We start from the raw sequence: 14,375 nt of genomic DNA on the forward strand, positions 1-14,375 counted from the left end.
CCTATTTTTCAAGTATGTCCTGGCCAAGAGGCAGCAGAGTAAGACATAAAATGACATTCACATTAAAATGACAGGATGGACATCAAATAAAACAGTTACAGAAAACTGAGGCTCCTTCAAATGCTCTCAGTTTAGATATAAACACATTTAAAGATTTAAAAAAATCAGTCAGCTTCCAGTCTCTCTGTAGCATGTTCCAAGCACAAGGAGCTGCAAAGACAAAAGCTTTTTCCCCCTAGCTCAGTGCAAGCAATACGCAATAACTAAACAAAATCCAAAACTACTATCCATCCTTTCATTCATTTTCTACCGCTTGTCCCTCTAGGGGTCGTGAGGGGTGCTGGAGCCTATCCCAGATGCACTTGGGCGGAAGGTGGCGTACACCCAATACAAGGGAGGTAAAATATATATATATATTTTTTTTTGATTAAATGTTTATGAACTGTTCTTAATCGATTAAAGACAATTTTATTATATTTTTTATTTTTTTTTAATTTACGTTTTTCAATTAGTATTCTTTAATCTGTCCTGTCCAGCAACTGAGACAAATCATATAGTTGATGTAGATGATCATATCACCTGGACAGATTTTACTTTAGAAAAGAGAACTGTGGGATACTTCTCTTGTTGCCTTATTTATGTTTGACTTTATCAAATGTTCGGCCAGAATTTTGGTCAACAAAACCAGTTTCTTTTTTAAGCAATGTAAACATTTATCAGGAACTGTTTGTCTATTTTATGGAAGAATGTAGTTAATCCTACTATTGGCTTCCAATTCAATCATCGGGGTTTTGCAGTCAAAGCCTTCTTGTATTTACAGACTTACTTAAACAAACACAAAAACGACAAAAATATTTTTGGGGGAAAAATATTGATCATTTTAAACACAACAAAATCCTTTGACATAGTATTTCTTTTTTAAAATAACTAAAATAAACAGACACACTGTTTGAAAAGCGACTATTTTGCATGTTTTGTGTTTCTTATTCTTCACTGACAGTGATTCATTCTAGCAGTTTATCTGTTTTTAATGGCTAAGCCTTTATTGTTTCAAATATTGGTTTGTACCGTAGCACTTTGGGATTAATTTGAATGAAAAGTGCGTAACACATAAAATCTATTTACTGTTTCTGGCTGGCCCTGTGGCGTTCATAAGGTCTTTGAACGCACCATCAAAACAACTTTGTCTTGTATTCCTCGGAATAAAGAACAATCACAGCTTGTAGGTTCAATGTGATCAATTAAATATCTTAGTTCCTCTGACAGAAATGTACTTATATCAGTTTGGATTGGCCTATGTTGTTTCTTAAAGGGGAAAGATGTTAATATCTCTTGTTTTCAGGTTGGCCTTTAACGAGCTGTCACCAGTCAGTCCGTGAGTTTATCAAAGTTTATCAATCACGTTTTTTTGATAATTGGAATTTAAAACAGTAAGCCTCTGTTCTTATTGTGTCCGTTATGTTTACATTTATGACACAGTTTGCATTTTGTTGGTTAGCCAAATATAATTTCCACTTTATCAGATCCCTATTCTAATTAAGGATGGGTACCGAATCCTGACAGGCCTACCGGGCACCGATTTACGTAAATCCAATGGTGCTTTGTTATGGTACCGATGTTGCCCGTAATGTCACACCCAGGTGCCCACTCTTTGTAATTTTGCACTTGCCGATCACTCCAGCAGCACTGAGAGCGGACTCAGCCAAAGTACTTGTGTGTAATCTTGCAATGTTCAATGCCAACAAAGTAACTGACTCAAAAAAATGAGTCAGTTCCACTTTTCCACAAAATGCACTAGCTTGATGCTAAAATACATTGGCTTTTTATTGACCAGCTACTGATTAGCATTAGCGATTTTAACTTTTCATTTTCAACACCTTCAAATTCAATTGAATGAAAAGTACAACTAAGATGTACGTCACAATCAAACAGATGGTGTGTAATAAGTACAATACTTACACTATTAAAGCTTTTTAGAGAACAACAAAAAAAAAACACCACAAACTAAACACTATTGCCATCTTGGCATACTTGCCAACCCGCCCGACTCCCGAATTTCAGTGCCCCTCCCGAAAAGCTCCCCGGGGCAACCATTCTCCTGAATTTCTCCCAATTCCCACCCGGACAACAATATTGGGGGCGTGCCTTTAAGGCACTGCCTTAGCGTCCTCTCTCACCCGAAAAGGAGACTATTATATATGTCTCCGTTATCCATAGGTTTATCTATAACCCATGAAGTAGGCAGGCACTGAGCTATTTCTCAGCGTGTGTTTATTCCAGCCGGCACCTTAATACACTGACACACAACATCCGGATTCCCATCATGCATTGCTTCAAAACTACGGCACGTAGTAATGTCCAAAAAACATAACAGAGATGAAGCAGAAGAAAGAAGAAGAAATATGGTGACGACAAGTAAGAACAAAAAGTACGCTTGCAAGTTCCAAAATGATTGGAAAAAATAATATATATATATATATACAGTATATATATATATATATATATATATATATATACACACATATATATATATATATATACATACATATATATATATACACATATATATATATATACATACATATATATATACATATACATATATATATACATACATATATATATACATATACATATATATACATACATATATATACATATACATATATATATATATACATACATATATATACATATACATACATATATATATATATATATATATATATATATATATATATATATATATACATATTTATACATATATTTATATACATATTTATACATATATTTATATACACATTTTATATATATATATATATATATATATATATATATATATATATATATATATATATATATATATGTAGGAGAAATACTATAAGATATATACACCCCCCCAATCCGATGTGGTGAAGAAGACTTGAGCCGGAAGGCAAAGCTCTCAATTTACCGGTCGATCTATGTTTACATCCTCACCTATCGTCATGAGTTTTGGGTCATGACCGAAAGGACAAGATCAAGGGTACAAGCGGACGAAATGAGTTCCCTCCGCCGGGTGGCAGGGCTCTCCCTTAGGGATAGGGTGAGAAGGTCTGTCGTCCGGGAGGAACTAAAAGTAAAGCCGCTGCTCCTCCACATCGAGAGGAGCCAGATGAGGTGGTTCGGGCATCTGGTCAGGATGCCACCCGAATGCCTCCCTAGGGAGCTGTTTAGGGCACGTCCAACTGGTAGGAGGCCACGGGGAAGACCCAGGACACGTTGGGAAGACTATGTCTCCCGGCTGGCCTGGGAACGCCTCGGGATCCCCCGGGAGGAGCTAGACGAAGTGGCTGGGGAGAGGGAAGTCTGGGCTTCCCTGCTTAGGCTGCTGCCCCCGCGACCCGACCTCGGATAAGCGGAAGTAGATGGATGGATGGATGGCTGGATGGATGGATATATTGCTACCGTTCAAACTGTGTGTAGTAATACAGTGGCCAAAAATGATTAATATACTTGTTTATAATCTATACTTAGGCCAGGGGTCTGCAACACAAAATGTTGAAAGAGCCATATTGGACCAAAAATACAAAGAATACATTTGTTTGGATTAAATGCCTTATATACGTGTTATAATTTTAGGTAACAAATAAGTGTCTATATTAGCCTACTATCAAAATGACTGTGTCGCAGGCTAACGGAAATCTTTATTGACAGAAATGTTGAAATGTAATATTTATTCTACACATTTTTACAACATTTGAAAACATCAGTAAAATGGAAGCTTCTCACAGGGTGAGAGAACTCCTGGAAATGACTGATTTTGAAAGACCAAAAGGTATAGATGTGTGTGTCCAAGTTAAAGGAAATGGCAGGCTGTCTTCTTCTAGTGGATTTATTACAATCTTTGCCCGCTGGGTAACGTTTGCTGTGGTCCGGAACAACATGGAATGCAAACCACTATCTGAAATGCAGGCAATATTACATAAAGATAATGTGTCATGAGAGATGTAAATAATAATTAAATGCAACGAGGACATAAGTAAAGTAAATTAAATGAGCTCAAATATACCTACAAACGAGGCATAATGATGCTATATGTATATATAGCTAGCTTAAATACCACGTTAGCATTGATTAGCCTGAAGTTATGCAGTGACCAAATATGCCTGATTAGCACTCCACACAAGTCAATCAATCAATCAATAATTATTTATATAGCCCTAAATCACTAGTGTCTCAAAGGGCTGCACAAATCACTACCACATCCTCGGTAGGGCCCACATAAGAGCAAGGAAAACTCACACCCAGCGGGACGTCGGTGACAATGATGACTATGAGAAACCTTGGAAAGGACCGCATATGTGGGCAACTACCCACCCCCCCTCTAGGGGACCGAAAGCAATGGATGTCGAGCGGGTCTAACATAATACAGTGAAAGTTCAATCCATAGTGGACAAGTAAAACTTCATGTTTATTGTTCTTCGGTCAATGGTCAATAAAGCAAACAAACAGTTGTACATTCACATATTGAAAATCAAAAGTCGTACATTCATGGATTGAAAATAAAAATAAAAATTGTTGCAAACCGAAAGGGTTTAGGCTGAAGTTAAACACTTATTGCGCCTAACCCTATAAACAATTTCAAGTACAAAATAAACTTGCGAAAATTATAAATTGTCCTTTGCACAACTTATTATAAAGACACATTATAAACAACATGATCGTAGTTCAATTTTATACACAGTACAGGCATGTGAAATATCCCTGTGTACATATTAAACATTTGCACTAATTATATATACAATATATACAAACAATTGTACTTCTATTATTATTTATATCTCATGTTTAGTTTTTAATTAACATTAATCATAGTATTAACTACAATGTTAATTCAAGAGTGATATATTTTTTCATCAACAAAGCTCACCTTTTTGCGTACACGCACAGCATAAAATGTTTGGTGGACAAAATGAGACAAAGAAGGAGTGGCATAAAACAGCGTCCAAGAAAGTTTTACATGTAAACAAACTACGGCGAGTTCAAGAACCGCCGAAATTAGTAGGACAAAACGGCGCTCGTCTAATACTCTCATCAGTGAAGCATGATTAATACAAACAGTGGCATTTTGTAACAATTAGCAAAGTTTGTGTCATGTTTGTCTTCCTACAAAAACTATATTAAAACAATACATATATATATTATTCCATTATATTATATCATATTTGATGTTTGATGTTTCCCTCTTACACACATGTAAGAGGGATGTGTACTATGGCTATGAGTTGTTGTTTTTTTCCCTTGGCCTCAGTCTGCACCCCCTCTCCAGGGCCCAGGCTAAGACCTATTTTTATTTTATTTTATTTTAATCTTCTATTTTTTTCTCCCCCCCTTGTTTACCTGTACCTCATCTTTTTTTGAAAGGGGCGCTGGAAGCCGGCAGACCCGTCAGCGATCCTGTTCTGTCTCCCTGTAATGTTTGTCTGATCTTGAATGGGATTGTGCTGAAAATTTTAATTTTCCTGAAGGAACTCTCCTGACGGAATAAATAAAGTACTATATAATCTAATCTAATCTATTATTCCATTTTCATACATTTTTGGAAAAGCTCAAGGGAGCCGCGGTTTGCCAACCCCCGACTTAGACCTACGGTACTGTACTTTAATGTTTGTCATTATGTTTGACAACCACTGATGCATAACAGTAAAATAGTAACGTAACAAAGCGAGTGTGCTAAGAGCCTTCCTGCTTAGCAATTACAAACAACACAAAACAGAGGCATCAAAATAAGAGCAGAGAAGAGGAACTAATGAAAAACGACACTAAAAGCATGGAAGTTTTTGGAGCATTACCAAAGAAAGTTGCAAGTCCAAAAAAAGAAAAGTGAGAAATATTATTACTTTTTTCAGTTCTTTGAGATGAAATGTGAAACGTCTTCAACTAACAAGAAGAGAACATGACATGATCTCACAGAATGTCTTCCCACGACGAAGAGTTAGGATTTCGTCACAAGCGAGCACTGAAGCTGGATAAAAGGCTTGTTCCTCTTTCAGACATTGGCTCACGTACTGAACACAACTGGCAAGCGCTGACTTTGGTGCAACATCAATTAGCCTCATTAGCGAGACTTCTCCGGAGGAGGAAGAGGCTAGAAGGCGTCACTAACGAGCACGGTTAGCGTTTGTTGGCGTCTTCTCATCAAGTCCGCAAGCCTTTCGTCTTCACGTTTCAAACTGTGCCATCTGCCAAAAGGAAAATGGTAACCTGGTACGAAACACCTAAAAGCTCTACTTCTTCCTACTCCTTTTCGGACTACGGCAAAAACAAAAAAAAAGACCATTCTTTGCACAGTTTGATGCTGTTCTTCGCCACAACCAACAAGATCATCAGGACTCCTCTTCCTCCTTTCCAGGAGATCGCAAAAAGCCGCTGCCTGACCAGGGCTAAGAAAATCAGCAGAGACTTCTCCCACCCCCACCAAGGACCACTCTGAGTTTTCACTGCTGGACTCTAGAAAGAGGTTCCGCAGCCTCCGTAGCAGAACCTCCAGGTTCGGAAACAGCTACTTCCCTCAGACCGTAAGACCATACTTGCCAACTTTCCCAAATTTTCCAGGAGACTCCCGAATTTCAGTGCCTCTCCTGAAAATCTCCCGAGAATACCATTCTCCCGATTTCCAGCCGGACAACAATATTGGGGGCGTGCCTTAGAAAAAAAAAAAGCACAAGACGGCGGCAACGCAGCACCGGTCAAAGCCCAGTATTATGGGCCACATTGCTAAATGGAGACCCGAGGGTGTAACATAAACACGAATTGGTATGTCAGACTTAGCCCTGTCTTGGTTCAACTCTTATCTTACTGATAGGATGCAGTGTGTCTCCCATAACAATGTGACCTCGGACTACGTTAAGGTAACGTGTGGAGTTCCCCAGGGTTCGGTCCTTGGCCCTGCACTCTTCAGCATCTACATGCTGCCGCTAGGTGACATCATACGCAAATACGGTGTTAGCTTTCACTGTTATGCTGATGACACCCAACTCTACATGCCCCTAAAGCTGACCAACACGCCGGATTGTAGTCAGCTGGAGGCGTGTCTTAATGAAATTAAACAATGGATGTCCGCTAACTTTTTGCAACTCAACGCCAAAAAAACGGAAATGCTGATTATCGATCCTGCTAGACACCGAACTCTATTTAATAATACAACTCTAACATTTGACAACCAAACAATTAAACAAGGCGACACGGTAAAGAATCTGGGTATTATCTTCGACCCAACTCTCTCCTTTGAGGCACACATTAAAAGAGTCACTAAAACGGCCTTCTTTCATCTCCGTAATATCGCTAAAATTCGCTCCATTCTGTCCACTAAAGACGCTGAGATCATTATCCATGCGTTTGTTACGTCTCGCCTCGATTACTGTAACGTATTATTTTCGGGTCTCCCCATGTCTAGCATTAAAATATTACAGTTGGTACAAAATGCGGCTGCTAGACTTTTGACAAGAACAAGAAAGTTTGATCACATTACGCCTGTACTGGCTCACCTGCACTGGCTTCCTGTGCACTTAAGATGTGACTTTAAGGTTTTACTACTTACGTATAAAATACTACACGGTCTAGCTCCATCCTATCTTGCCGATTGTATTGTACCATATGTCCCGGCAAGAAATCTGCGTTCAAAGGACTCCGGCTTATTAGTGATTCCCAAAGCCCAAAAAAAGTCTGCGGGCTATAGAGCTTTTTCATTTCGGGCTCCAGTACTCTGGAATGCCCTCCCGGTAACAGTTCGAGATGCCACCTCAGTAGAAGCATTTAAGTCTCACCTTAAAACTCATTTGTATACTCTAGCCTTTAAATAGACTCCCTTTTTAGACCAGTTGATCTGCCGTTTCTTTTCTTTTTCTTCTATGTCCCACTCTCCTTTGTGGAGGGTCCGGTCCGATCCGGTGGCCATGTACTGCTTGCCTGTGTATCGGCTGGGGACATCTCTGCGCTGCTGATCCGCCTCCGCTTGGGATGGTTTCCTGCTGGCTCCGCTGTGAACGGGACTCTTGCTGCTGTGTTGGATCCGCTTTGGACTGGACTCTCGCGACTGTGTTGGATACATTATGGATCGAACTTTCACAGTATCATGTTAGACCCGCTCGACATCCATTGCTTTCCTCCTCTCCAAGGTTCTCATAGTCATCATTGTCACCGACGTCCCACTGGGTCATTATTGTCACCGATGTCCCACTGGGTGTGAGTTTTCCTTGCCCTTATGTGGGCCTACCGAGGATGTCGTAGTGGTTTGTGCAGCCCTTTGAGACACTAGTGATTTAGGGCTATATAAGTAAACATTGATTGATTGATTGATATGCAGAGACAAAGATGGCTATTCTGATAGCTGCAAGCAACATCCCGTTCTCATCGGAGAATATTTACAACAAATCCGTGAAGTATATGTTCCTGGATTCAGAGATCGCTCGCCAGTACTCAAATGGCAGAAACAAAGGCTCCTCAAATAGTGAAAGGTAGGTGGGTTTTTTTTTTTTTTTAAGTAAGCAGCAAGTACAGTACAACTAGTAGAACAACTATTTTTTCATCACTGTGTACTGTACAATAAATGATAAATGGGTTATAATTGTATAGCGCCTTTCTACCTTCAAGGTACTCAAAGCGCTTTCACACTACTTCCACATTTACCCATTCACACACACATTCACACACTGATGGAGGGAGCTGCCATGCCAGGCGCTAACCTGCACCCATCAGGAGCAAGGGTGAAGTTTCTTGTTCAGGACACAACGGACGTGATGCGGTTGGTACTAGGTGGGGATTGAACCAGGGACCCTCGGGTTGCGCACGGCCACTCTTCCACTGCGCCACCCCGTCCCTATAAATAAATAAATAAATAAATATATACATATATATATATATATATGTGTGTATATATATACACACACACCCACACACACACACACACATCTCATACTTGCCAACCCTCCTGATTTTCCCGAGATACTCCCGGATGTCAGTGCCCCTCCCAAAAATCTCCCGGGGCAACCATTCTCCCAAATTTCTCCCGATTTCCACCCTGACAACAATATTGGGGGCGTGCCTAAAAGGCACTGCCTTTAGCGTCCTCTACAACCTGTCGTCACGTCGGCTTTTCCTCCGTTCAAACAGCGTGCCGGCACAGTCACATAATATAAGCAGCTTTTACACACGCACACACACACAAGTGAATGCAAGCATACTTGGTCAACAGCCATACATGTCACACTGAGGATGGCCGTATACAACGATAACACCGTTACAAATTGTGCCACACTGTGAAACCACACCAAACAAGAATGACAAACACATTTCAGGAGAATATCCGCAACAACATAAACACAATGGAACAAATACCCATGTTCCCTTGCAGCACTAACTCTTCTGGGACAATACAATATACACCCCCGCCCCCATCTCCAAATTGGGAGGCCTCAAGGTTGAAAAGTATGATATATATATATATATATATATATATGATATTGAATTTCAGTGAATTCAAGCTATAAATATACTCCTCCCCTTTTAACCCCACCCCCTATCTACTGAATTCGGAGCTCTCAAGGTTGGCAAGCATGATTGATATATATATATATATATATATATATATATATATATATATATATATATATATATTTAAAAAAATAATTCGGAGGTCTCAAGGTTGGCAAGTATGCGTAAGACTCTTGAACACATTAAAATAATCCCCTCAATTTCCCCCCAAAACTGAATTAACTCGCTGGAATATAAAGAAAATTTAACATACATCCATAAATGTGGATGCATATGCAAAAGTGCAATATATTTATCCATACAGTAATCTATTTATTTATATCTGCACCGTATCGCTCTTTTATCCTTCACTACAACGAGCTAATGCGACATAATTTTGTTGTTATCTGTACTGTAAAGTTCAAATTTGAATGACAACAAAATGAAGTCTAAGTGTCACTCTCTCTAAACGCATTATCGACGGTGTATTTAAAAAAGCGGCATTCTAGAAACAGACACCTCACCCTCCAGAGCTTCTTGGCCGTCTCCACCCTGGACGGCTTCCTGCCGAGGTTCAGCGGCGTCCCAAACGTATGTTCGAACATCATTTTAGCGCTAGCCCGTTAGCTCGCAGTCCGCTGCTTCCTCCCCGTTCTGCTCCACCGGGTCAGGCAGCGTCTCCCTTTTTAATAGGAGCGCCGGCCGCCGCCCCACCCAGATCCATTAGCTCCCACAAACAACATCAGTCTCCAAACATGAATAACAAGCACTAATGGAGGCCGGAGGCAGCCAACTTTGCCGTTGATGGGTCCTCGCGTGAACTGCGGCAGACCGCCGTGCATCCGCGTGGCGATGAGAAGGTGCGCTAATAAGCGAGCGGAGGTAATTCAACACCTGCGAATGAGCCGCCGCGCGGGGAACAATCAGTGCTAAACTGTTTATTCAGCCATTAGAGCGTCAACATGGCCGCCCGGGCTGATTGAGGCGGGGAGGCAAAGACAACCATGACAGTATGCATCGGCGAGATGGACACTTTGGGGAAGGTTTTATGTTCCCAGTGCAATAAAACACGTCCATAAAAGCAAATATCTATCAATCAATCAATCAATGTTTATTTATACAGCCCTAAATCACAAGTGTCTCAAAGGGCTGAACAAGCAACAACGACATCCATGGTTCAGCACCCACATAAGGGGCAAGGAAAAACTCACAACCCAGTGGGACGTCAATGAGAATGACTATGTACCTTGGAGAGGACCGCAGATGTGGGTGCCCCCCCCTCTAGGGGAGACCGGATGCAACGGACGTTGAGTGGGTCTGACATAATATTTGTGAAAGTCCAGTCCATAGTGGCTCTATCAAAAGGATAAGGAAGAATAAGAAGAATTATACTCAGCATCTGCAGTTTTCTGATTCACAATCCTTATGTGAGACAACAGGCCCCTTTTTCCCCGCAGGAACTTCCCCACGTAAATAAAGTTCCCCTGTGTTTCCAACAAAAACTACCCGAGTAGATTTAATTCTTCAGAAACTTTTCCGAGCAGCTAGGTGTGACCCTCAAAGGTTCCCGAATCCTTACCGGGTGCGGGCTGGGCTCTCAAACGCCGGTTGGTTAAATATAGTTTCTAAAAATAATTTTTCAAAACACACACCCGCAATTACAAAGTATGCGAGAATGTCTTTGTGGGGGGCGTGGCCTGCAGACCTGCAGCGGTGCAGGGTGTGCCAGGACCGGCTTTGAGGTCGGCGACAGGTGCGTAGATGACACGGCTGAGAGTGTTTGTCTGATCACCCATCGCTCTGCTACAGGCAGCAGTCGGGAATGAGAGAGGGGGTGGTTGTTGATGGTGGAACACGAACACGAGCACGAGCGAGAGTGAGAGTGAGACGGGCAGAACTGGCACAACCTGATGGCGGAAAAGGACAAGAAGAAATTATCACAAAATAAATAATTGTTCTTAACCATGAACGAGGCTATCATGTCCTCGGTGGTCCAAAAAACCCGGAGGAGCAAGATCCCCACAGTCTTGTTTATTTCTTATATCTTATGTATTTCTATTGCCACAAACCTGACTTAACGGATATGGAAAAAGAACGAAAGGAACTTTCAATTTGCAGGAACTTTTGTGTGGCATCTTTGTAGACGGACTCTTTCAAACTGGTTTGAATTAAAGTTAAAGTTAAAGTACCAATGATTGTCACAAACACACACTAGCTGGAGTGAAATTACCCTCTGCATTTGACCCATCTCCTTGTTCCACCCCATGGGGGAAGAGGGGAGCAGTGAGTAGCAGCGGTGGCCGCGCCCGGGAATCATTTTTGGTGATTTAACTCCCAATTCCAACCCTTGAAGCTGAGTGCCAAACAGAGAGGTAATGGTTCAAATTTATATAATCTTTGTTATGACTAGGCCGGGGTTTGAACTCACAACCTACAGATCTCAGGGCGGACACTCTAACCACTAAGTAGATATATATATATACACAATACAATATAATATACACAAATATTTATATTTTTATATATTTAAATAGCTGTGGCTACAAATGTAGCTTACCACCACCAGATGTGAAAGTGGAGTGAATGGATGATTGGTTCCTTCTTCTCTGTGAAGCACAATGTGTCGAGAAAAGCGCTATATAAATCTAATACATTATTATTATTATTTAAAGAGGATTACGAAGTATTCTCTCCCCAAGAACTCTCTCCCCATAACACCGTATTCGGGTGTTACCATTTAGTGGTCAATTCTACGGAATATGTACTGTACTGTGCAATCTACTAATAAACGTCTCAATCAATCAATCAATCAATCAATCAATCAACAAAAAACACACAAGAAGTTCCAGGACTTAAAAGTTTCTGAACTTTTGGTTAAAAAAAAAGGGCCTAAGAATCTCTTTACCTTTAGTGTACATTCTAAATAGTAAAAAAAAAAAAAAAACTGCTTGCACACAATGACTAATATTGCAAGTAATGGGGATTCACCTATTCCATCAAAAAAATACACCTTCATAAACCCCAATAATGTTGTACAGTGGAACCAGGATTTATGAGCCCCTCTATTCCCGAACTTCTTGATTGACCGACTTTTAGCTCAGGCCAAATGTGCAAACCATGTCTCTGTGTGCATCCATCCATCCATTTTCTTCCGCTTGTCCCCTTTCAGGGTCGCGGGGGGGCACTGGAGACTATCTCAGCTGCATTCGGGCGGAAGGCGGGGTATACCCTGGACAAGTCGCCACCTCATCGCGGGGCCGACACAGATAGACAGACAACATTCACACTCACATTCACACACTAGGGCCAATTTAGTGTTGCCAATCAACCTATCCCCAGGTGCATGTCTTTGGAGGTGGGAGGAAGCCGGAGTACCTAGAGCATGGGTGTCAAACTCTGGCCCGCAGGCCGTGTATTTTCATTTGGCCCTTGAGGCAATATCAAATTAACATCACAGCTGGCCCGCCACTGTAACACCGCATTCACCACTAATACTCATACTCGTCAACCCTCCCAATTTTCCCGGGAGACTCCCGAAGTTCAGTGCCCCTCCCGGATTTCTCCCGAATTCCACCCGGACAATAATATTGGGAGCGGGCCGTAAAAGCACTGCCTTTGGCGTTCTCTACTTGTCGCCACGTCCGCTTTTCCTCCATACAAACAGCGTCACAGCCCACTCATATAATATATGCCGCTCATACACACACACAAGTGTATGCAAGGCATACTTGGTCAAAAGTCATACAGGTCACACTGAGGGTGGCCGTATAAACAACTTTAACACTGTTACAAATATACGCTACACTGTGAACCCACAGCAAACAAGAATGACAAACACTTTTCGGGAGAACATCCCCACCGTAACACAACATAAACACAACCGAACAAATACCCAGAAACCCTTGCATCACTAACTCTTCCGGGACGCTACACTATGCACCCCCGCTACCACCAAACCCCGCCCCAACTCAAACCCGCCGCCGAAAAGAGGCATTCAATTTGTATCTTTATTTTATTTGATATTCCATTGATATTTTTCAATTATTATTATTTAAAACTCTATTTTGCATGTCACTATAAAGTTATATAAGCCTTGCTTGGTCAATATTCAATGCAAAACTTGTTTGGGTCCCTATTATGGGATTAATTTGTTCAACCTCGGCCCGCGGCTTCGTGCAGTTTTCAATTTTGGCCCACTCTGTATTTGAGTTTGACACCCCTGACCTAGAGGGAACCAAACCCGTCATTTATTCATCTTGTGTTACGCCTGCAGGCAAAAACCAGGGCACATCATTTTAGTGAGGGGGCGGAGCCTTCCACATCACATCGGTGCTTCAGTAAGTGAGCCTTTTGTCTGTGTTTCGTCCTCTTTGCCAACTCAATGAGTCCCAAAAAGACAACAGAACAGCGTGGAAAAACGGATGTAATCGCTGTGGAGGTAAAAAATAAACTACTTGCGAGGAGCATGTATATGCCGCTCACAGGTGTGGAATAATCAACAGAGCAGGCAAGTTTTAATTGTGATGAGACCAAACTTTGCTGGAAAATGACGCCAGAACAGACTTATTTCAAAGGGAGGAAAATACACTACTTTGCTGATCTTCATGTGGGTGGATTTTACTTTTTTTAAATGTTCATTATTGTAGTAACTCAGGTTGTACGGTATAACTGTATTCGTATAGTACCGCGATACTCATATATCATATTCGGTACTATACCACCTCTAAAATGTACCCGCCGTCGTCACGTCCTGACATTGTTGGTTTTACGAGTACTTACAAACAGACACTGTGTAGACAGAAAAGGGAGAACGGACGCATTTTGGCTTAAAAACTAACAATAAAGCTGAAGTTCCATCCACC

The 14,375-nt window shown here is 41.2% G+C and overlaps 1 protein-coding gene across 4 annotated transcripts in view; it reads right to left on the minus strand.

Annotated features, from left to right (window-relative positions):
• LOC133569305 (dipeptidyl aminopeptidase-like protein 6) overlaps positions 1–14,375 on the minus strand; it is a 468,141-nt gene that overhangs the window by 268,513 nt on the left and 185,253 nt on the right. The window contains exon 1 of one of the 4 annotated variants that reach the window (XM_061921535.1): positions 10,038–10,177. The exons of the other annotated variants lie outside the window; for them this stretch is intronic. Within the exon in view, the coding sequence (XP_061777519.1) occupies positions 10,038–10,121 (84 nt within the window). The 5' untranslated portion in view covers positions 10,122–10,177. Of the gene's footprint in view, positions 1–10,037; positions 10,178–14,375 lie in introns of those variants that run through there. 4 annotated transcript variants of the gene reach the window in all.

This window comes from Nerophis ophidion, linkage group LG15 (assembly GCF_033978795.1).
Source record: "Nerophis ophidion isolate RoL-2023_Sa linkage group LG15, RoL_Noph_v1.0, whole genome shotgun sequence".
In the NCBI taxonomy this organism is placed as follows: Eukaryota; Metazoa; Chordata; class Actinopteri; order Syngnathiformes; family Syngnathidae; genus Nerophis; species Nerophis ophidion.